The sequence below is a fragment of the Panthera tigris genome, chromosome B4, assembly GCF_018350195.1.
Source record: "Panthera tigris isolate Pti1 chromosome B4, P.tigris_Pti1_mat1.1, whole genome shotgun sequence".
Taxonomy (NCBI): domain Eukaryota; kingdom Metazoa; phylum Chordata; class Mammalia; order Carnivora; family Felidae; genus Panthera; species Panthera tigris.
This window is the reverse complement of record NC_056666.1, coordinates 94,247,712-94,272,769: the sequence shown is the minus strand read 5'-3', so window position 1 is coordinate 94,272,769 and position 25,058 is coordinate 94,247,712. Positions and strand designations below refer to the sequence as shown.

At 40.2% G+C, this 25,058-nt stretch overlaps 1 protein-coding gene across 3 annotated transcripts in view; it reads left to right on the top strand.

The window, feature by feature from the left end:
- Window positions 1-25,058, top strand: part of PTPRB (protein tyrosine phosphatase receptor type B) — a 114,168-nt gene that overhangs the window by 56,274 nt on the left and 32,836 nt on the right. For all 3 annotated transcript variants that reach the window (XM_007082248.3, XM_007082247.3, XM_042992751.1), the window contains 8 exons: window positions 3,956-4,219; window positions 10,272-10,535; window positions 11,080-11,343; window positions 12,100-12,363; window positions 14,553-14,822; window positions 18,802-19,065; window positions 20,710-20,973; window positions 21,717-21,998. In XM_007082248.3, coding sequence (XP_007082310.2) covers window positions 3,956-4,219; window positions 10,272-10,535; window positions 11,080-11,343; window positions 12,100-12,363; window positions 14,553-14,822; window positions 18,802-19,065; window positions 20,710-20,973; window positions 21,717-21,998 — 2,136 coding nt within the window. The remainder of the gene's footprint in view (window positions 1-3,955; window positions 4,220-10,271; window positions 10,536-11,079; window positions 11,344-12,099; window positions 12,364-14,552; window positions 14,823-18,801; window positions 19,066-20,709; window positions 20,974-21,716; window positions 21,999-25,058) is intronic.

Sequence of the window (25,058 nt, the reverse complement as noted above, 5' to 3'; positions counted from 1 at the left end):
ACCAACCATCCGCAAGGTGGTTACTCTTCTAGGAGTAACTCTTACAACTCCTTAGTAACTCTTAGAACTCTTAGGAGTTACTCTTAGTAACTCATGTTACTCTTCTAGGAATGGAAATTGCAGGGTGGGTGAGGGTAAATGAGAATGAATTCTGAATTTTCTAAAATCTCCCATAAATGTGTCATAAAAACCTTTGCGGCAACATAATAGTCATTTGATGCCGAGGCTTATCCCCACATTCAGTTGATGATTTCCTTAATGTTCATGGCCCAGTTAAGATGAAGACAAGTAATGAGATTTCTTTTAAAAAAGGAAATTCCACTCCCTTTCATATTCTTTCAAGACATAGAAAGGAAATGATCTCTAATGTCTGTGGTTCAAAGTTGAGTTAATAAAATTCCCAAATCACATATATTTTCATAAGCAGCATTAAACAAGTGCTTAATACTATATTAATACTATTAATACTAAACAATGTTCCCTGACCTTGAAGAGATCACAGTCAAATAGGGCAAAGAGCTATGTGGTCATGTGCGTCTGACAGGGTTGGCACCAAAGAAGGAGATACAATTTTCTGCACAATACCAAGAAAGAATATAAATAGACAATATACAACTTATGTTCCCGATTCTTAGAAAGAAAAAAAATGCATTCAGTAGAAGCTTTGATAATTACTAATGAACTCAGAATCAGGTCAGTGACTTTACCTACTTAATTTTATATGATCATAAGTTGGATTTCAGGCTGCTTCTTCTAGATTTCTGATGCCTACATCTGAGTATCAGCTGTAGGCATCATCGATAGGTCCCTTTTCTAAAAATCATGAATCTCATCTACTTAATGAACCCAAAGAACATTAACTTCATTAACTCTCCCAGAAAAGCAACTAAGTCATTGAAAAGGTATTTCCTCGTTTTGGAAGAAATTCACTGATACATACCGTTTTTCTCATTTTCTCCTTCTGTGGTAGCTGACGTTGTTACTACCCACATCCTTCTTCCTGATACCTTCTTTCTCCTCTTTCAGTACTTCTTAGCACCAACCATTGGTGTAGCATAATTGGGGGTAGGGGACTGAAAAACTTAGCTTGGGAATCAGGAGGCCTAGAGTCTGGTTGTAGCTCTGCAATTAACTTATGTCTCAAAACCTCCATTTTCTAATCCATCCCTAGTAATATACGCCAATTTACCCCTACTGGAGGAGGGAAGGAGAATTAAGAAAGCTGAGGTAAGGGTTGAGGAGAGGCTGCACCCATTTCCCAGCGAGTTGCAGTCATGTTAGTCAGATCAGACTGACTTACTTCCTGCTTACACAACTGTGCAATGTGGGGGTTCCTGATTAGATAGCTCTATTGGTTGGTTCTTTCCCAAGCAATAGTTCAGGGATCCAGGCTCCTACCATCTGTGGCTCTTCCTTCCTCTAGGTCCTCAGAACTCTGTCCATTTCTCCAGAGAATAGAGGTTCCAGGCAGGGGAAGATGATCGGACCTGGAAGTAGATGCATCACTTCCCCCCACATTCCACTGGTGGGAACACAACTATATGGCTACATGTCATGCGGGGAAGGCTGGGAAATATCTTCTAGTTCTGTGTCCAAGAGGAAAGAGAAGCACAACTAGTCAGATTCTGCCACATAAGTTAATTCCCATTTTAAAATACCTTAAGGGCTTTCTGACTTACTGTGATATACTAAAACAGTTTGGTGCCTTATACCACTTGGAGTAAGTGGGGCCTATAGTTGTTTTTATGCCTAAATTTCAATTGTAGCAGAGATATCAGTATTTGACCCACTGTATTTGACAGAAGTATGCAAAACCAAGACAAAAAAATTCTGTGAAGAATGATCACAATGCTTTGAGGAAAGGGCAAAATGTGAATAAATATAAGCATGAATTATTTTATTCAAACACATTAAGAGTGCAGACGTTATCATGGGAAAGGGGGAATATGGGATACCACTATAGAAACACAATGACTAGAGATTTTGAAATTTTCCTAGATTAGTAAATTTTGTATACAGTAGATTATAAAAAATTCAGTGGCTAAAGCCTGGATAGTCATTACCATCTACTCAAATTGCTGAAAGATCTGTCAGTGCTGAAATAATTGAAAGGTTTTGAAAGGTTGTCTCTTTCACTTATATTTCCACAGAGTTGAAACACATAAATAAACCTTCAGCCTAGATAAGGTGGCAAAATATTTAAAATTCAGGGGCGCCTGAGTGGCTTAGTCAGTTAAGCGGCAGACCATTGATTTCAGCTCAAGTCACGATCTCACAGTTCGTGAGATCGAGCCCCACGTTGGGCTCCGTGCTGACAGTGCATGCAGCCTGCTTCTGATTCTTTCTCTCCCTCTCTTTCTGTCCCTGTCCTGCTCACACTTGCTGTCTCTCAAAATAACTAAATAAACTTAAAAAAAATCTTAAAAACAATATTTAAAATGCAAGATATCGGATATGCTTAACAAATCTAATTCTAACCTGAGAAAATTCTTTTTCTAAAGGAAAAACAAATTTCATATCTGTTTTTCATAAACATGAATTTATATTTTTGACAAGACATCTGATAATTGTATCTTTTCTAATAAAATGCCAGTACTTGCAAATATTTCTAGCAGTTTTAAAAAAACAAGCATAATTCTTTGAGAGCAACCAGGGGATGTACAGATTGTTACATTAAGGTTAAGAAAGAGGGGAAGGAAGGAGGGATGAAGGAAGGGAGGGAGGGAGGGATGGAGGGAGGGAGGAAGACATCAATATATAAATGTGGCTAAAAAGTTCAACTTTATGTACAGGAAATGTTCATATACATGGAACAGCATTAGCAAAGTTGTTCGATACAGTGCTATTTATAATTTTTGGTGATGGACAAGTGCTTGCACGTGTAAAGACAATTTTGGGGCTTAAGTCACAAAGTCAGAGCATATTAGATTAGAAGGGTTCTCAGAGGTCATTTAACTGGACCCTGTCCATTGTACATGATGTACTGCTAGTGACAATTATATGAAAATGTTTAGCTAAAGTAGTGAACCAATGATGAAAACAGTAGTGCAGTTTGTATACACTACAGGATTTTATTCTGATATTCACTACTGGCAATACTATTTACTGTACACTTATTTCTGATACAGGTACAATTACCACTCGATATCACAATGATTAATTTGCATACTGTTTCTAGCCAAGAAGCTCCTTGAAGGCATCCACATCTTTTCCATTTTTGTGTATGTGGCAAATAGTAGGTCCTCAATAAATGTTTGCAGCATTAAGCCCCAATTAAAATAGGCAAATGATGATGGCCGTTATCACCACAATAGCTTTTCTGCCCACAGTTGGGTCAACCTCCTGATTTGTTGCTTTCAGGATGCGCTTTTAGGTTTATTTCTTGCCACTAGAGGGCAGGAAATGCTTTACAAAGGGAAGATGCAACCCCTTTGGTCGTGTTAGTTATTAGACTCCCCAGGAATAAATAATTTCATCACAAGAAAATCAAAACTATCCCAAAGTCTAAGCTCTTTAGAAAAGTTATGGCAACGTTCACCTTTCCCTTCAAACATCTTTGCTTATTGATGGGTTTGGTTTGAGCTGATTGGATTCAGCAATTTGGATTTTTAATGTTTTTTCCTTTTCCTACAGAGGGAACCTCCTGACATATTCACCTAAAAATGCCTCCACTTAAAATATCTTACAAACAACACCATAAAAATACAGTAGCGGCATCCATATATTTATAAGGCACCCAAAAGACCTCCTTGCATTTTTATTTGGGCTAGCCTTGCTGATATAAGAACACTCAGCTTCCAGAAGCTAAAGTGAAATGCCCACACATCTTTGACCTCTTAGGTAATCAGTTGAGATCTCCTGAGTCCACACTGTATTTTGCTGGCCGTCGTAGATGACTCCAGACTTTTGACTGTGCTTTCTTTTTAAATTTTCTCCCCCACTTTTTAAACCCCAGTCCCATCCAGTGTGAGTGGAGTGACGGTGAACAATTCTGGTCGGAACGACTACCTGAGCATCTCCTGGCTGCCGGCTCCTGGAGATGTAGATAACTATGTGGTGACCCTCTCTCATGGCAGCAGGGTAATTCAGTCCCTCATCATTGCCAAGTCTATCAGCGAATGTTCCTTCAGCTCCCTTACTCCAGGCCGCCTCTACAATGTGACCATAACTACAAGGAGTGGCAAGTATGAAAACCATTCCTTCAGCCAGGAGCGAACAGGTAAGGCTATATATACGGAGATCCAGGCTCTGTGAGAACTGCCTGGCTATGTGTGGCTCAGGGCATCAGATCTGCAACCGTTCTGTAATGATCGGATTAAGGGCTTTTTGAGATCACAGAATTGTGACAGAGTCTTCAAATTCTGAGCCTGGAAATTCCTTATGTGAGCAGATGTTTCCTTTAAAGTAAGATGAACGCTACATTTGTGGCTAGAATTCATATTATATGCAAATATAGTAACAAGTGTTTTCTGGGAGTACTTTTCGGTTGCTAGACACTGTCTATGTTAACTAACTTAATTCTTGCAAATTCCTGATTGAGGTCGTTGTTAGTATTCCCACTTTACAGATCAGGAAATCAAGCTTCAGAAAGGTTAAATAACCTACTTGCTCCACTGTTTAACTTGTGAAACAGCCAGTGCCTTTCTGTATTTAACCCCAGTTCTGAATGGCTCCAGAGCCTACAAAGTTATCTGTCCTGAAATCCCTTCTGAGATGCCTATTTGGTCAAAGTCTACTGTTCACTCTTTTTCACACAAGGTGAAGATGTGAACTTTCATAGTCTTGGGACCAGGAGCACAATCTTAGCAAAAGCAATGAATGCCAGGTCTTCGATGTGATGGAAAGAACTAAATTTAGACAGCTACCATTTTCCCAACGTACTTATGCTTTTGGCGGGGTTACATCTGAGATTTCTGCTTAAGTTTGACATTAATATTTTGTCAGATCTTTCCTGCTAAGCTATGGGTTGATATTTGCATTTAAAAATGCCAGGGTTTTGGAACACCGGGATGGCTTAGTTGGTTAAGTGTCCAACTTCAGCTCAGGTCATGACGTCTTGGTTTGTGAATTCAAGCCCAGTGTCAGGCTCTTTGTTGACAGCTCAGTAGAGCCCACTTCGGATTCTGTGTCTCCTTCTCTCTCTGCCCCTCCCCTGCTTGCCCCCCCCCCTCAAAAATAAAAACAAACATTAAAAAATTTTAAGAACTTGTTTAATTTAAAAATGTCAGGGGTTTTTGGCAAGAGAGTCAAGAATATTCAATGTAGAAAAGACAGTCTCTTTAATAAACATACAGAGATAATTGGATATGCACGTGTAAAAGAATGAAACTGGACCCATATCTTACACCACTGACAAAAATTAACTCAAAATGTATGAAAGACTTAAATGTAAAACCTTAAAATATAAAATTCCTAGAAGAAAACATAAGAAGAAAGCTTTTTGACATGGGCCTTGGTGGTGAGTTTTTGCATATGACATAAAAAGCACAAGCAACAAAATAAAAAATGAACAAGTGGGACTACGTCAAACTAAAAGATTCTGCACAGCAAAAGAAGCCATCAACAAAGTGAAAAAACAACCTATGGAATGGAAAAGAATATTTGCAAACCATATCTGATAAGGGGTTAATATCAAATTCATCATTAATATTCAAAATAGAAATAACTTATACAACTCAATGGCAAAAAAGTAAATAACTCTATTTAAAAATGGGCAAAGGACCTGAACAGTCATTTCTCCAAGAAAGATATACAAAGTTCAACATATACATGAAAAGATGGTCAACATCACTAGTCACCAGGGAGATGCAAATTAAAGCCACAATGCAATATTACCTCTGGCCATCATCAAAAGACAATAGATAAATGCAGTCATGGACATGGAGAAAAGGGATCCCTTGTGCACTGTTGGGAGTATAAATTGATACAGCTACAATGGAAAACAGTATGGAAGATCCTCAAAATTTAAGAACGACCACATGATCCAACCATTCCTCTTGGGGGAATATATCCAAAGGAAACAAAATCACTAGCTCAAAAAGGTATCTGCACCCTTGTGTTCATAGCAGCATTATATACAGTAGCCAAAACATGGAAACAATCTAAGTGTCCATCAATGGATGAATGGATAAAGAAGTTGTGGTATATCTATATAATGGAATAGTGTTCAGCCATAAAAATGAAGAAATCCTACCATTTGCAGCAACATGGATGGACCTTGAAAGCATTGTGCTAAGTGAAATAAGTCAGAAAGAGAAAGACAAATACTCTGACCTAACTTATATGTAGAATCTAAAACTAAAGCAAAAACAAACTCAGAGAAAAAGGGATCGGACTTATGCTTAACAGGGGCAGACGGTGGGGGAAGGGAGAATTAGAGGAAGATGGCCCAAAGGTACAAACTTCCAGTTATAAAGTAAATAAGTGCCAGTGATGTAAAGTACCCCATGAATGACTGTGACTACTGTATGATCTATAGGAAAATTGTTAACAGATTAAATCATAAGAGTTTTCATCATAAGGAGAAAATTTTTCTCCTTTTTTCTTTTCTTCTTTCTTTTCTTTTTATTGTATCTGTAGGAGATATTGGATGTTAGCTGAACCAACTGTGATAATCATTTCATAGTATTTATAAATGAAACCATCATGTTATATGCCTTAAATTTATACAGTGATATATGTCAGTTATTTCTCAATAAAACTGGAAAAAAATAATAACAAAAAAGAAATTAGAAGAATATACTGTAAAAAAAAAAAATGAATTTGTCAGGTTTCCAAAACCAAAGTGTATTCACATTCACCGAAACCGAAAATTTCAAAATCACTTTTGACACGTTAGCGTTTGCTAGGATCTGCTATTGACCTCTCACAAAAGTTTTCACTGGTATATCTTTATTTTACTTTTCTTGCCAATAGCGCAAACAGAGAGCATTACTACTTAAAGTTACAATGGTTCTCCTCCCTTGCTCCTCTGTCCACTTAACTCCATCATGCTGTGCCATGTGTCCCTCTCAGTTCGTATTAATTCTTTCTAGGAGAAATTTAGCACTCATTGCAGTCTTTTGCATCTCTCCGTCTGTGATTGCCTTTATGTCTGGAACCATGTCTTTTTTTGCGTGTTTTTTTTCAAAATCTGGCTTATATAACAACTTATAATTTTATTGCTGTTGCTGAACGCAAGAATTAGCCAATCATCTTCTGGACTCAAAGACCTTACAAAAATCTAAAACTATGAAAAAAAATTCATTTTTTGCATGAGGATCGGGACAATTGATTTCATCCTGTTACCTAGCAAAGGGTCTGGAGCCTCATAGACACTCAATAAATTTTCAATAAATTAACAATCAGAAATCACTTAGCTCTAGCTAGTTTTTAGTGCCCCGTGGGTAGAGGTTAGGAATGTCATAACCCCTGAAACTGTCTATGAAATTGTTGCAGATAGGAAAAGTATGTGTTATTTCTTTGAGGAGAGAGTGTGTGATTTTCGAAGTTTCTGTGACCTCAAAAAGGTTAAGAACCACTGATTTACATTGCTACAGGATGCTAACATTGAAAGTGTCCGTAGATTGATCTAATCCCATTTCATTTGGTGATAAAGTCCAGGAGGGAAAGTCACATTGCTAACCAGTAATCAAGTTCAACCTAGCTCCAAGCGCTATTTCCATTACATAGTGCTATCCCTGAAAGCCCTGGTTGGGGATATAAAGAGCTATGCCCTACCGTCAAATGATTTAAAGCCTAATTATAGTGATAAAATCACAATAATGACTGAGATGTGAAAAGTAGATTTCCATTTATGAAGCAGCCTTATGTCAGCGTCTTATGTTGATCAGCTTGGAGCCTAAAAATCACCAGAGTTAAAGGATGTATCATCCAACTACTAACCCCTTGCTTCCCCTCTCTGTCAACTCATGAACGTTTCCTATCCATCTGATCTTCATACTGCAAGCCTTTTGCTAAGATTGTTTTTAAATGCAAAAAAAAATAAAAAAGTGATCCTTTATTCAAAGCACCTGCTTGACTCTTTAAACCAGCATGAACTTGGATTTGATGCAATGAGTCAATCAAGGCAAGCCATTGCCCCCAACAAATCAGTTTAACATAGAGTCACGTCTGAGTTGCTGTCTTGTTGATTTTGGCTGATTGTGTCAAAGCCCTTTTCCTTTTCTAATGCTTTTGTTCTACATTTTGGGTAAAAATATCAATATTTCTAATTCTGCATCACATCATCTCATCGTGCAGCAAGGCAAGTCTCACAGATTACCTCCAATTCCACCTGGAAAGCCCCTTATTGACTTAACATGGTGTGTAACCTGGTTTTTCTTCCTGTAATAGTTGCTTTGTCTTCAATAAATTGCCTGGGTCATTGACTTTTCTTACTTAGCCCATGTGCATAAAAACTTCCAAATTTCTTTTCCTTTATTCTATGATGAATAAATTCTAGGTACACTGTAATCGGTTTGGGTAAATATCTTGAAGAAAGCATACCTGTCCTGGCTCCATATCTGCAGTGAGATATATTCTTTTTTTTTTTTTAATTTATTTTTTTGCAGAGAGATATATTCTAATACAAAAACTAACCACTACACATATGCCAACAAAATATAAAATGCAACGGTAGGTGTGAGAAACATCATGGAAAATGTGGCTTAGAAGCCAAAATATTGAAATTTCTGGGTCATTTCATGCTTCAAAGGAAAGTGGAAGAGAAGGTTTAGACACAGGCTTTGTCCAATTGATTGATCAATTGATAGACTGGTTGAGAGAAAACCACAAGTACACATTGTTTGTTTCTTTGTATATTTATTGGGGGTAACCTCAGGTGCACAAAATTGGATTAATCTTAATACTTGGTTCAGGAAACCATGTTTTGTCACTTTTATTTATTTTTTAGGCTTCTAATTTAATTTAGGTATTTAATTAGTCATTTTTAATAATGTAATACACACAAGAAACCACTACCTATAATAAAAGCTAGAACCTTGACAATAACCTATATCAAGTCATATGGTTCCCACCTCACTGATTCATCCAAAGGTAGCCCATCATCTTAACTCCCATTTTCATCTGTCTTCTTGCCTTTCATTTTGCACAGTTTTATTTATGTAGTCCTAAAATTATGGGTTAAAACACTTTGGTTCTCACATTATTATTTTTTTTTAATGTTTTATTTATTTTTGAGACAGAGACAGAGCATAAGCAGGGGAGGGGCAGAGAGAGAGGGAGACACAGAATCCAAAGCAGGCTCCAGGCTCTGAGCTGTCAGCACAGAACCCGACACGGGGCTCGAACTCACAAACTGCGAGATCATGACCTGAGACGAAGTCGGACACTTAACCGACTGAGCCACCAAGGCGCCCCTAACATTATTTTTAAAAAGGTTATTTTAGGGCTAGCTTGGTGGCTCAGTCAGTTAAGTATCCGACTCTTGATCTCAGCTCATGTCTTGATTTCACGGCTTGTCGGATTGAACCCCGAATGGGACTCTGCGCTGACAGGGCAGAGCCTGCTTAGGATTCTCTCTCTCCTTCTCTCTCTGCCCCTCCTTTGCTCATGCTCTCTCTCTGTCTCAAAATTAAAAAAATAAATAAATAAAAGGTTATTTTATGCAGTATGTAATCTCTTGGGACTTATATTATATTGATAACATTCACTTATATTTTGTGTTTTGATGTTAAAGGCACAAAAATCCATATTTTTACATTTTGAGTTAGAAAGTAATTAGTTATGACTGTTATATAATTTCAGTGTGTATATATACCAGTTCATTCATCCACTCTCCTGTGGTTGAGGATCCTCTCTCATCCTTGGTCCTATTAGGTTTTTTAATTTTGCCATAAAATTATAGGGTATTTTGCCATGGTCTTGATTTGATCACCAGTGATGTTAGACATCTCTTCATGTATTAATTATGTGTTTCCTCTTCTTCCATTTTTCTTCTGGATTATTTGTATTCTTCTTTGTAACTTTTATTACATCTTGAGTCAACAGGTATGTTAGAATTATTAATATCACCATCAATTCATATTAATCATCAGTTATCATTTTCAATGTTCAGTCTTGTACCTGACATTTTGTGTAGGCCAGACACATTGTGTAGTGTAACAGTCTTTCCCCTCTGGAAACGTGTGATCTGAAGGTCTAAAACTTTTGTTTTCAATGCCCACAATAAAAATCTACTCACTTACCTTTACTGTTTCAGGTTGTCATCTGTGATCAATTACTCACTTAGAATCACTATATCTTTAGTACTTCTCTGTTCTCTTTTTCAGTGCCTGACAAGGTCCAGGGAGTCAGTGTTAGCAACTCAGCCAGGAGCGACTATTTAAAGGTATCCTGGCTACATGCTACTGGAGATTTTGATCACTATGAAGTCACCATTAAAAACAAAAACAACTTCATTCAAACCAAAAGCATTCCCAAGGCTGAAAACGAGTGTGTATTTGTTAAGTTAGTCCCTGGACGGTTGTACAGTGTTACTGTTAGTACAAGAAGTGGACAATATGAAGCCAGTGAACAAGGGAATGGAAGAACAAGTAAGTGGAAAGATCACAAAATCTGGTAGCTGGTTGGGACTTGAAGGTCATCGAGTCAATAAAATATATGAGCCTTGCATTTTCTCTGCTTACTGATCAGTAAATTACATTCCCAGTAAGTCTTACTTGGAGCTAATAGCATTCGGCCAAGCGATGGCCTATGATTACAGAATATTTATTGGTAGATAAAAGCAAGCATAGTCGGGAAGCAAGAAGGCCAAATGTCCCATTTCTCTTCCTTGTCCTCTTGCGTTGTGGCATTTAAAGTTCTAGACATCTTTTTTTATCTTATGATTGAGGTCATAATTCATTTTATAATTATATTCTACCAACATTTACATATAAGATTTATGTCAGGAAAAAAGTTATAATTTTAATAGTTGCTTCCAATTTTTTTTATTTAATTTAATTATGCATGAAGTAATTCAAGTGGTTTATTTGGGGAAGAGATGTTTGCCAGTTCCTTGAATGTGATTCATAAATTATTGTGTAGGTAAACTTTAATCAGTCACATTCCTGAAGTGTCTTCTCTATTCCTCTCTAGTCCCAGAGCCCGTTAGGGATCTAACATTGCGGAATAGGAGCACTGAGGACCTTCTGGTGACTTGGTCACGAGCTGACGGGGATGTTGACCAATATGAGATCCAACTGCTGTTCAATGATATGAAAGTATTTCCACCTTTTCACCTTGTAAATACTGCAACTGAGTATCGATTCACCTCCCTGACCCCAGGGCGCCAGTATAAAATCCTTGTCTTGACCATCAGTGGAGATGTACAGCAGTCAGCCTTCATTGAGGGCTTCACAGGTAATTTCAAATGTGGCTCTTGAACCTGAGTAGTTGTGGTGGTGTTTTTAGCATGTTGGGTAGCCAGGCATTTGGGATGAGGATTTTAGGGTAAGAAGGAGATGGCAAGAAGTGAGGTTATCTTGATGGTGACAACGATGTTGTCCAATCTGGATTAACTAAAGTACAACACAGGGTAAAACGAAAAAAGGCTTTCAGAGAAACAGCAAATAGCATTGGATTTATGTGAATAGCTGGTGCTTGTAAGTCATATAAATTAAAAAAAAAAAAAACTCTGTTGGTTGGGTATCCTTTCTTTGGAACTTTGTTCGGAGTGTTGTTATGATAGTTGACATTTATTGACAGTTTACTTTGAGCCAGACCCATAGTAAAGAACTTAACATGCACATTTTTGTTGAATCCTCACAACTCTGTGGGCTGGTTACAATTACTAACATTGCCATTTTTCTGATGAAGAAACTGAGACTTACAGAGGGTTAAGTAACTTGCCTATAGTTCCACAGCTAGTAAATGAGAAAACCAAGACCTGAACCAAGGCAATGTTACTAGCCCCTCGCTCTACTACTGGCATTCTTCATTTCTACTCACTGGTTTCCATGTCCCCCTAAACTTCCCCTATCAGCTTCAATTCAGGCAGAAAAATCCGAGCAAGTTCTTTTAGTAAGTGCCAAAATATAAGAAACACGACAATTTTGGCTGAAAATTTCCACAGTTCATTCTCTGAGTGATGACTTTTAAATTTATTTTCCTTTTTAGTTCCAAGCACTGTCAAAAATATTCACATTTCTTCCAATGGGGCGACAGACAGCCTGACAGTCAACTGGACTCCTGGTGGGGGCGATGTTGATTCTTACACCGTGTCAGCGTTCAGGCAGAATCAAAAGGTTGAGTCTCAGACTATCTCCAAGCACGTCTCTGAGCACACATTCCATAGACTGGTGGCCGGGGAACAGTACCAGATTGTGATTGCCTCGGTCAGTGGGTCCCTAAGGAACCAGATAGACGCCGTTGGGCGGACAGGTGAGTGCCCGCTTGGAAAAAAGCCAAATTTTATCCATAATGGGACAACAGATGGACTTACTTAGCTATTCACAAATCAAAACTAACCAAATCCAAAGCTACATTGAATGTGGTTTCAAGAGTCTTTCTCATACTTTTTTTTTTTTTCATTTTTCTTTCTTAATAGAGATCTTCAAAACAAATGAAAGGTAATAAGGAACCAAATCATTTGAATACATTTGCATATGTGCTAAAGGATATAAAAACTTTAATTTTAACAAGTAGACACTTAGAACTATTGACATTAACTACCTATAAATATTTACCCTTTTCTGTAAAGTTTACCCCTTTCTCAAAATTACTTTTTTAAATGAACACCTATGCCATTTACTTCATTTGTTACAAGAACAAGTAGCAAATGAAGGAATAATGTGCCTATTTATATTAATATTACTGTTAATATATTACTTATAAAACAAAAATAAGCTATAAGCACCTGCTATATGCCAGGCATTTAAAATTATCTCGAGTCACACTAGAAGACAGAGATCATTATTTTCATCTTACAGATGAAAATAGGGCTCAGAAAGTTTATAGAACATTATCAAGTATATAAGTAATAAGACCAAGAGCTATAATTCAAATCTAAGTCTGTCTGGCTCCAAACCTTATACCCTCTATACTGGGATACAATACATCTTCCATTCTCATAACCACTTGTTTAGCTGTGGGGCCTGGGCTTCTGTACTGTGCCCTACTATGTCTCTATTTCATATATGTATATCTCCAACCATATGTTAAGCACTATGCTAGAAAATGGGAATTCTGTAGCAAGATAGAGCCCCAACCTCAAGAAGCTTATGATCTAGTGAAGGAGACAGAGAAATAAAAAGGCAATTACAGCACAAGTTCTAAAATAAAAATCATAATGAGGTGTGTTAGGAGCAAACATGAAGAGTCAGAGAAGGCTTCCAGGAAAAGGTAACATCTAAATAGACACTAAGAGTCATACTGGTGACACGTATGTTGACTTGGTTCCAGCAGAAAAAAACAAAGGCCTGAAGGTGAGAGAAAGTATGGCACATTTAAGGACCTACGCACTGTGTGGTATGCTAGACTAAAGATGAACCATGTGGCCAAGTAAGTAGATGGACCAAATTTTGAAGGGCCTTGTGTGCCTTGTTAAGGTGTTTAGAATTATGGAGAGCCATTGAAGGGCCATCCACATGGGGGTGCTGTGAGAATATGTCACACATAGTGTGGGAGGCGAGGAAGCAAGGGGACTGATCACTAATGTGAGGGATGATGTTGTCCTAGGGGAGTAGTAGTGGATAGAGAAGGGAGAGAAGTGGATAGATGAAAGAGATATGAGATTTAGGACTTAGAAATTACAAGACCCATGTTTGATTATGTATGTAGAAGGATCAGAGTGACAACCCACATTTCCGGCTTGGACCAAGAGAAACAAAGGACAAGAAAGAGGTTATGAGGAGGGAGCTGAGGAGTCCAATTTGGGCCTCATGAGAATTGGATGGAACATGCAGGGAGAGATGTCATTTGCAAAAATAGAAGAGAGATCTGAACTGCAAGTTTAAATTTGGGAGTCGTCACCATATGGGTAACAATTCAAACCATGGGAGTGGATGAGATCTCTTAAGATTATGTAGAATGAGAAAAAAAAATATGAGCCTAGGACAGAAAATATTATTCAAAATAATACTATTTTGCCTTTCACATCAGGAGCCATAGTAAAAAAAAAAAAAATCATTATATGCTACTGCTTAGGTGAAGGCTCAGAGCTTTGACTTGAGTTAATCTTGGGAATGAAAGTCTAAACATAATTCAGCCGTCCAAACTATATTCACTGAATGTAAATGTGTTCAGCATCTTCCACTTTCTAGATACATAAATATGAATCACTGCATATTTATCAGTGTCACTTTCACTAATTTTTCTACTTGTTTGACTTCAAGATCCTGTCTTAATTCAGCGAAAAGAATGGAGACCCAAAGCAGGTGTACAGATAATTCAGGCCAAGAAGTGCTCTCTCCTAAGGGCACACACAGGGAGTGTAGGTGCAACACAAGTGAACTGGTAGCATCGTCTTCTACCCACAGTTGATTTAGGACAGTTTTTCTCCATTGGTTTCTCAGCCGGTTTACCCTAAGTGAGGGAACCTGACGGCCATTGCTTCTCTTCTTTCTTTGCAGTTCCAGCATCTGTCCAGGGAATAGTTGCAAACAACGCATACAGCAGTCATTCCTTAACCGTAAGTTGGCAAAAGGCTGTTGGTGTGGCAGAAAGATACGAGATCCTGCTTCTAAATGAAAATGGGATCCTTCTGAGTAACACGTCAGAGCCAGCCTCCACCACGCAGCACAAATTTGAAGACCTAACACCGGGAACAAAGTACAAGATTCGGATCTTAACTGTCAGTGGAGGTCTCTTCAGCAAAGAAGCCCAAACTGAAGGCCGAACAGGTAATCCGCATGGCTTGTTTCATACCAGATCTCTCCCTGTGTGCTATTCCTTCAGAACCGAAGGGTCGGAGAGATGAAGCAACACAGGGAGATGATGTCTGTTTCTTGACACAGTGGGAACATTCACCATGATTTACCACTTCCCTGTCAGCCAGCCTCTCCGCACAGGTTTCAGCCTACCCCACGCCAGTTCAGATACAGTGTTAAAACCTACTGCCGCTGCAATAAGTTACCGCCAACTTGGCGGCTTAAAGCAACATAGATTTTTTATCTTGTAGCTCTGGGGGTCAGAAACTGAAAGTGGGTCTAATGGGACTAAAATTAAGGCATTGGGTATCAGCAGGGCTGTGTTTCTCCTGGAGACTTTAGGGGAGAAGCTCTCCTTGGCCTCTTCAGCTTCTAGAGGCCACTCAGATTCCCTGGCTCATGTCCTCCTTCCAACAATGGCATTGTTCCAACCTCGGTGTATGTCACCATATCTCTTTCTTTACTCTTCTGCGTCCCTCCTCCATATTTTAAGGACTCTTGTGAGTCACCACCTGGACAATCCAAGATAAGCTCCCTGCCTCAAAATGTTTAACTTAATCACAGGTATACAGTCCCCTTTGCCGCATAAGATAACATGTTCACAGGTTCTGGGGATTTGGACATGGACATCTTGGGGGAGTCATTATTCAGACAACAACACTGGTCTAATTGATTACTTATGAAGGAGCTAGATATGAAAGGGGGGGTGATGCTGACAGAGATGAAGAGATGAATTAAGCATGCTTTGTCCCGGAAGAGCTGGCTGACTGGTGGGATAGACAGACACATAGACAAAGGATGACAATACTTTGTGATATTTGTGATGACAATACTTGTGATAAGGATTATGTAGAAGAAAGGAATGTCCAATACCAAGAGGAGCATGGAGGACAGGTAGAATTGGGAGGTCCTCATAAAACTGACGTTTCAGTACTGTCATGAAGGATGAAACAATTCTGCGTGTGGAGAGAAGGTAAAAGGACACCATGTACAGACAGACTGTCCTGTGCCAAGACAGGGAGGTGTGAGAAGGAGCAGTGAGAAGCAATGGATGGGTGAGGTGTGGGTGGCATGATGGAGAGGTGAGGCTGGAAAGGCAGATTAGGGCCAGATTAGAGAGCGCCTGGCACGTCTTCCTCAGGGGGTTATTTTTCATCTTATAAGCAGTGAGGAGACAATACAGGTTTTTCAGCCAGACAGTGAGTGCTTTGTAATAAAAACTTGTACCTTAAAGAAGATAAATCAGACGGCAGTGGGGGATAGATAGGTTGAATGGAGAAGAGACTCATTCATTGATTCATTTGTCATTGAGCACCAACCATGTGCTAGGCACCTTTCTAAATGCTGGCTACCCAGAAGTGAGTAAAACGTGGTCATGAAGCTTACATTCCAGTAGGAAAGAAAGGCAGTAAACAAAATAAATAAGTAAAAAATATAGTAGATTAGATGGTGGTGAATCCCAAAAAGTAAAACAGGAAAGTGGGATTAACAAGTGTTAGAGGCTTGCAATTTAAAATTTTTTTAATGTCTATTTATTTTTGAGAGAGAGAGAGTGTGTGTGCGAGCAGGGGAGAGGCAGAGAGAGAGGGAGGGAGACACAGAATCCAAAGCAGGCTCCAGGCTGTGAGCTGTCAGCACAGAGCCTGACGTAGGGCTCGAACCCACAAACCGTGAGATCATGACCTGAGCCGAAGTCCGACGCTTAACCAACCGAGCCACCCAGGCGCCCCGAGGCTTACAATTCTAGATAGCACAGTCCTCACAGGTTTTGTTGAGAAGGTGATATTTGAATAAAAGTCTGAAAGAAATGAGAAAAAGGGTTATGCAGGCGTTTGGGGAAGAATATCCCTAAGCAGAGCAAAGAGCTAAGGCAAAGATCCTGAAGCAGGAGTGTGTCTGGCCTGTTGGACCAGTAAAGAGGCCAGAATAGTTGGAGCGGAGTGAGTGAGAACAAAGTGGGGTGATGTGGTCCGAAAGGTAACTGGGGTCATAAGATGACTGCAGTTATAGAAATGATAAGGGTCAAAAGCTGAACTAACACAGGGGCCCTGGTGAAGAAAAGTAGATACAGTCAAGAAATACTTCTTCATTAGATAAGATGGCTACTTGGTGTCCGAGTAGAATACAGGAGGAGGAACAGAAAATTCCAGAACTTCTACCTGGGGTATCTGGAAGAAGATGATGCCATTAATTGAGATAAGAGGAACGGGGGAGCAGTGTCAAGGAGAAAGAGACAGGATTCAGTTTTGTACTGAGTTTGAGATGTCTGAATGGCTTGCAGTGAGAGATGATCATCAGTAATAGAAAATATGGCCCAAGCTCAGAAAAGTGAGCTGGAGATAAATATTTGGACAAAAATTCTAATTAAATACATGCCTTAGTCTGTTCAGACTGCTATAACAAAAATACCACAAATTGGGTGGCTTAAACCACAAACATGTATTTCTCACAATTCTCAAGGCTGGAAGTCCAAGATCAAGGCACCAGCAGATTTGATGTGTGGTAGGGTCCCATTTTCTGGTTCATAGATGGCATTTTCTTGTTGTGTCCTCACATGGTAGAAGGACGAGAGAGCTCTCTGGGGTCTCTTTTATAAGGGCACTGATCCCATTCATGAGGACTCCACTCTCATGACCTAATCACCTCCCAATAACCGCAGCCCCTGGTACCATCACTTTGGCGGTTAGGTTCCAACATAAGAATTTGAGGTGGAGGGGGCGTAAACATTTAGTCATAGCAATCCATGAAGTGAATGAGGTTGGTTGTTTAGCCAGTGTTATGGAGTAGGAAGGGGACAGAGGATGGAATGATGGGAAACATCAACTTTCAGGGATCTGGCACAGGGAGAGGGAGAAAATAAAACAGGAAGTGTTTAGACTGGAGGGAGAAGAACCCAGAAGAGACTGAGGCAGGTGTTCTGTTTCCACTGGCATCCGTGGAATTAGGCAGCACCTGTGCGAACAGTTTGGAAGCAGGTCATTTCTGGTGGCTCTTGATCATTTTGCCAACAGGTACCACTGAAGACCGAAAGGGTCGTAAAATCCCAATGTAAATAATTTTTAAGACTGCTTTTTTAAGTTTATTTTTTTATTTTGAGAGAGAGAGAGAGCCTGCCAGTGCAGAGCCCCGTGCGGGACTCGATCCCATGAACCGTGAGGTCATGACCTAAGCCGGATGCTTAATAACTGAGCCATCCAGGTGCCCCATTACTATTTGTTTAATGGTTTTGGCTTTTCCTCTTGCATCTCTTTCCCATATCCCCGACTCAAATCTCCCCCTTCTGTCTGCTTTTCTCTTTCTTTCCCACTTCTCTTCCCTCCCCGCTGCCCTTACTTCCGTTTGCCATTCCTTAGCTTTCAAATGGCATTCAGAGATAGTTTTTTATTTCTTATCTAGCTCTTATTATTAGAAAAACATTTAGCCTTGGGGCACCCGGATGGCTCAATTGGGCATCCTACTCTTAGTTTCAGCTCAGGTCATAATCCCAGGATTGTAGGATTGAGCCCCACGTAGATTATCTCTCCCTCTCTTTCTGCCCCTCTCTCCTATTTGTGCTCTCTCTCTCTCTCTCTCTCTCTCAAATAAAATTTAAAAAGAAAGAAAGAAAAACATTTAGTCACACAGGTCAGATTAACATTTATTTTATATCCAAAAAACATATTTGTAGATAATTTCCCAGTTACTGGTTTTTCTTTGTTCTCTTGTGCTTTTGTTTTGTCGTTGTTGTTGTTGTTGTTGTTGTTGTTGTTGTTGTTTGAATTGACAGTTTCAACATCAGTAATGCACAAAATTCAGTCTTCTTAGTTTTGGGGTCCCCATGAAGTCAGTATTTTCTGAAGGCCGAGACCATGTGTTTGAAGCTGCTGTGGAGTGTATCCACCTGGGCGTCAGGCCTGGGCTGTGTCAAGGGGGTACTAAAACTCGGTCTCACCCTCTCGCTCAACTTTTCCAGTCCCAGCAGCTGTCACCAATCTGAGGATCGTAGAGAACTCCACCAGACACCTGACCTTAAGCTGGACCACCTCGGAAGGGGAACTCAACGGGTACAACATCTTTCTGTATAACCCAGATGGAACGCTTCAGGAGAGAGCTCAAGTCAACCCACGAATCCAGAGTATCTCTTTCCAGAACCTGCTGCAAGGCCGAATGTACAAAATGGTGATAGTAACTCACAGTGGGGAGCTGTCTAATGAGTCTTTCATATTCGGTAGAACAGGTAAGGCCCGGACCCAAGCAGGAATGTATTGTGGGGAAATTGTCTCAGTATTCACTGGCTTTTCCTTGTTTTGTCCTTAGTTCCCTCTTCCAGCCATGGTCTAGCTTTATATGAACTTTGTGACCTTCAGGCTTTTTTATCTGAAATCAGGCATTTGATTACATATCAGAATTGCCTTTGCACTGGCTTCTGCTCTGTTGCCACCACTAGTTGACCTCATAGGGTTTGGTGGAAAAATGATTCTGGCTTCTCTGTTTGCCACCAAACTGCCACAAGAGGGTTGTAACCCACTGTGGTTTGATTCAAGCTGTGCCTTTCAGCTTTCTACAGGACACGCGTGGAGTGGAGGGCAGGTCCGGAGAAGGGCCAACTACAAAAAGGATCAAGCAATGTCCACTGTGAGACAGAAACATGGCACTGGATGAAATGCACACAAAGCATTGCAGGAAAAGGAGAGAAAGAGACATCTCTCTGGGCTGCAAATAAGAAACTGAATCCACTCGTTTTCCATAATTTGAGGCCATTATTTTATTTTCCCGTTCAGTTTTTTTTTTTTTTTTTTTTTTTTTTTTTTTTTTTTTTTTTTCTCATCTGACAATAGTTTTTGAGTGCTTTGTATGCCAGGCACGGGGCTCACTGCTGGAATCTGTGAACAGCACAGATGAGGCCCCTGACTATAGAGCTCTCATTGGCAGAGAGGGAGCAGGGCCAGACAGCAGATTTTTAAGGGACATGACTTGGGAATGCCTTGAAATCTGTGAAGGAAATAAACAGTATGTTGTGACAGAGTGACTTGGCAGGACAAGAAAAGACTTTAGACAGGGAAAGCATTTCAGGTGAGCCTTGTAGTTGAGGGAAGTGTATCCCAGGCACCCAACAGAAGTTCTCAGCGTGTTTTTGGAAGGGAATGAAATGAGCAACAGATATGGATACACCTAGACCCTGAATAGAATTGCCTTGATGTTACTGTTTCTAGGACAATCTGCCCTCTGCACATCTTCCCTTATGTGCTCATTAATGTCTAAAGTTCCTCCATCAAGAGACAGCAGTCTTCACTCCCAGAGAATAACGAAGCTTAAATACCCACGGGACAGGTGCCAGTGTGACTAAGTTACATAGTGGTAGACGTGACTGTTAACACCCTTTTCCCAAGTGAGGATCTACCAATATAGATTTGGGTAAGAAAACGAATGAGGGAACTGAGAACCTACAAGAGAGCGGAGAGGAAGCAGAGAGACCCAGGGGAGGATGTTATGGGATAAGGGGCCTGGGTGTGATGGGCCAGCCTGGAAAGGGCTGGCACCTTTTGTGAATATATTCAAGGCCATTCATAAGGTAAGTTATGAACTGTTTGACGAGTTTTAATTAATCATTTCTGAAGATTTCATTTCAGATGTTTATCAGGCTATGTGTGGTGAGCATATGGAAGCCACCACCTGTGCTGGTTTGTTTTTATTTTCGTTTGTACCACATCTCTAGACCACATGCCTCTCTACGTAAGTGCCCTGAAATGCAGGCAAGATCTGACTCTGCAATGGGTACCACTCACCCATATGCCCAACATAGCTCGTATTCTCACCTGTAGGCCAAGTGCTTTTGCTTGTAACTCCTCTGTCCTTAGTAAAGGTTTTCACTGTGTTTAAGTCCCAGCTTCTGTGAGTAACCTCCGGGGATCCAATCGGAACATGACAGACAGTCTCTGGTTCAGCTGGAGTCCAGCCTCTGGGGACTTCGATTTTTATGAGCTGATTCTGTACAACCCCAATGGCACGAAGAAGGAAAACTGGAAAGACAAGAACCTGACAGAGTGGCGTTTCCATGGCCTCATTCCTGGAAGGAAGTACACGCTGTGTGTGGTAACTCACAGCGGGGACCTCAGGAACAAGCTCATGGGGGAGAGCAGAACAGGTAAGGAGCTCTGTTGCCAAAGGCCAACTATTGGTAGGAAGTAGCTTCTAAAGACACATTTGAGTTATGGTTTTAATAAGAAGAAAGAAAATCAATAATGGAGTGCCTCGTGCTAGCTCTTGGGAAGGCACTATGCTACAATGGATAAAGGAAGCAGACCTTAACCACTGTTCCTACAAGATCTAGGAAAAGGGTCTAGGTCCTTAACTTAGCTCTGCCACTTACCTATGTGAAGCTGGGAAGGTCATTGAACATCTCGAAGTCTCAGTCTTCTTATCCGTAAAATGGGGATAATCATATACGTCATCATTGCATTGCTATTGGCAATGCTTCCTAAATTTTTTATCTCCCGGGCATACATAGATAACATTAATCTGTACACCACCCTGGGATCAATGAACAGAGCTATCTGCAACTGGGCATAATTGTGGATTGTAGCCCTCACACCTCAAAATCTAATGGAACCAATACCTTTGCACACTTGTAACCCATTCAGGGCGCACCCGTGCTCCACAGCACCTTGGTAAGGAATCTCTCCTTAGGAAAATTAAAGAAGATGCACGTAAAACACTTGAGGACTGCAACTGACACATAGTAAACACTATAGATAGAAGCTTCTATTATATTTTCATATTATGGCTTCCTACAAAGCACCTTAAGGTACATCTGATGTCACCCAGCTCTCGTCTATGCTATGGCATAGACATGTTTATGTGATTTTTTTCATGTTCTCCTACATGCAGCCCCAAGTCCTCCCAGTCTTATCTCATTTGCTGATGTTACAAACACATCCTTGGCCATCACCTGGAAGGGGCCACCAGACTGGACAGACTACGATGACTTTGAGCTACAGTGGTTCCCCAGAGATGCCATCACGGTCTTCAACCCCTACAGCAATAGAAAATCGGAAGGACGCATTGTGTATGGTCTTCGTCCAGGGAGATCCTATCAGTTTAGTGTCAAGACTATCAGCGGTGATTCCTGGAAAACCTATAGCAAACCAGTATCTGGATCCGTGAGGACAAGTATGGCATGTTTTACTACTCTTGGTTCTCAGATGGAGTGAGGGGGAAGTATGTGTTGCGACTTCTTACTCCAGCGAGGCTTGGTTTAAATCCACATTTTTACTTGGGGTTGGTTAGATTTGAATTCAGGCATAAGTCTGTATAGACGTCTTCATTCCTTCAACATTAACAACAATGGGCAATAAAGAGGTTGTCTCTGCCCTCATGGAGCTTGAGTGGCAAGTGTGACGAAGTAAGTATTTGGTTCTGTAGAAACCCATGGTAGGGGCATCTGAGCCAACACAAGAGAGCTTCCTGGAAGAAGAAACTTCCAAATCAAAGCCTAAGGAACTCACCAGGTGGATATGGGGAACGAAGTGGAGAATATTCTAGATAGACAGAATAAAATATTCCAAGACCAGGCAGGAGAGAGGAACAGAAGAGGTTAGTTGGCCAGAGCATAAAAGGTGAGGATTAAGAGAATCAGGTCATAAAATGTCTTGTGAACCACAGCAGTGATTTCAACTTTCTCCTCAATCAGTTGGAGCCACCAAGGGATTTGCAGCCAAGATCTCATAATCAAATTTGCACTATAAGAAGTCACTCTGGGTACAGTGTAGAGAATGGATTGAAAGGGGCAAACTAGAAACAGAGGGGTCAGCTAGGACATATTGCTGTAAATCCTAAAGATAAAAATACTTTGGCAATGAAATATATATCAGTTCCTTCCCAAAGGCACTTTGTAATAGGTACAGCAAATCTCAAAGAACAAACGTTTTCAGTATAGAAACCTCAATCCACATATTTATTTTTCAGTAATACCTATATATGTCATTTCTACAACCAGATCAGACAGTGGTTATTTATAAAAATAAATAGTTGAAAATTATAAACTTAAGCAAGTAGTTGTTTCATCTATTCAACAAACATTAATCTTATAATAATTATAACTTGTACTCCATAGTGTATCCAAAGAGCAGTTTGGGATTAAATAGTTGGATGTCAAGAGAAATTTGTGAAAAAGAACTTAAGAGTTTTAATTTACAGCGAGCTCAGGATGGGTTTTCAGTGGCTTACCGTGGGCTGTATAACCAAAACAGGTGCTCAGGTAAGAACTCAGTAGAGGCTGGACTGATTAAATGGCTTCTGGAATACTGTATTCTGTCCTGGGTGCTGGGATTTAAGAGTGGCATTTACGAAATGGAGCATGCCTACAAGGAGAGCCGCTGGCGAGAAGAGGGACTCAGTGCTGTGTTTTATGGGGAAGGGCTGATAGAACTTTAAGGATTGCATTAGTTAGGACTGGGTTTGGTTGTAACAGAAAACCCATCATAATAGAGGGTTAAGCAACAGAGAAGTTGATCATTCCCACGTGGAATCATTCCACTACTCCGTTTCTCACACATCTGCTCCAGCCACGATGAACAATCTGCAAGCCCTGATCTTCCACCTTCCCCCCCTGGGTGCCTGGGTTCATGCATTTCTCTGCCTGAAACACCCCTTTCCCAATTCTCAGCGAGGTGTCCTCTCTGCCAGAAAACCTTTGCCAACTCCTGCCCACCACCGACTCTGAGAAGTTGTCTGGTGCTCCACCCACCTCCTTCTTTCTCCATTTCTTCTGGTACATTCTCCTTGCCAACTCGTATTATGGCTGTTTTGTACTCCTCTACCTTCCTAGAGGTTAGGGCTAATGCCTTATTCACTTCTGAACTGTTCACAGTCTCTAGAAGAGCACCTTGCCCATAGCAGGTACTAATTTCTTAGTGAATAGGGATGTGACCTGAGGCCTTAGAAGGCATGTGGGATTTAGGGGCAGAAAGGAGGAGGGAGAAGGAACTGAGGAAAGAGGTTGAAGCAAATTTCTATATTATTCTTTGAGCAAATTATTAGAATTATGGATCAGGCAGGATATTTTTAAAGACTTTCTCTAAGGCTGAACAGAGAAGATGTCTTGATTTCCAGCTGTGATTAGTCTGAAGGAGTTCAAAAGATTAAGAAGCAGTTAATGTTTGAAAAGACACAATTGCTGAGGCACCTGGGTGGCTCAGTCAGTTAAACTTCCATCTTCGGCTCAGGTCATCATCTCTCGGTTCTTGAGTTCAAGCCCCACATCGGGCTGTCTGCTGTCAGCACAGAGCCTATTTTGTATCTTCTGTCCCCCTCTGTCTGAGCTCCTCTCTCACTCTCTCTCTCTCAAAAATAAATAGAAACATTTTTAAAAGACACAATTATTGCTTGCCTCAAAGGCCAATTCCTGTATCCTGAAAAATCTTCAGATTGATTTTTTTTCTAAATCATTCTTATCTAAACTGTTATGACTTAGCTGATATTTTAGACCTTGATATGTAATAGAAATTCATTCAGTGGCACAAAGATACTGAGTATTTCAAAGTCATGATTGTTAAGGAGAGTCCTATAACGAAGGAGGAGGTGTCAGGAGAAGGTGGGTTGAATACCAAATCAGAGCAACAGGTGCTTCTCTGTGAGGGATTGATTACTAGGTCTACACATAGTTCCTAGTCGCTCATCTGTGATCTGTTCTGCAAGCAGGGCTTAGAGCTTTCTGCTGTGCAGGCACACAAGGCCTGCGTCTGGAGGGACCCTATGCTTGGTCTCATTTTCTGTTGTCACCATCTTGAAATCTTAATAATATTTTAAACATGGGGCATTGCATTTGCATTTGGCACTGGACCTTGAAAGTTACGTAGCCAGTCCGACCTACAGGGTGTATGAACCAATATACAATTTTAATTTGGGGAGGAAGGGCAGGTGGAGAAAAGAGAAAAGGATTACATTTATAACAGGGACTATGAAAATCCAACAATGAAATGGAAGAGGGTTTTTTTTTTTTTTCTATTTGGTGTCCTAAAGGTCAAACATAAGTGTCTTTAGCCTTATTTTTTCAATCCCTCCCCTCATCATGCAGTGTTCTTGTGAGTCTTTTTGATGCTTTGATGCCACTGATTAGTGCTGTCTGAAAATTGTTACTGTATTTTCTGCTGGGATCAATAAAACAATGGGCAGGCTTTTTCAAATGAATTTTGTCAAGACTTTTGACTCCTGGAATGAAATAGGGTGGTC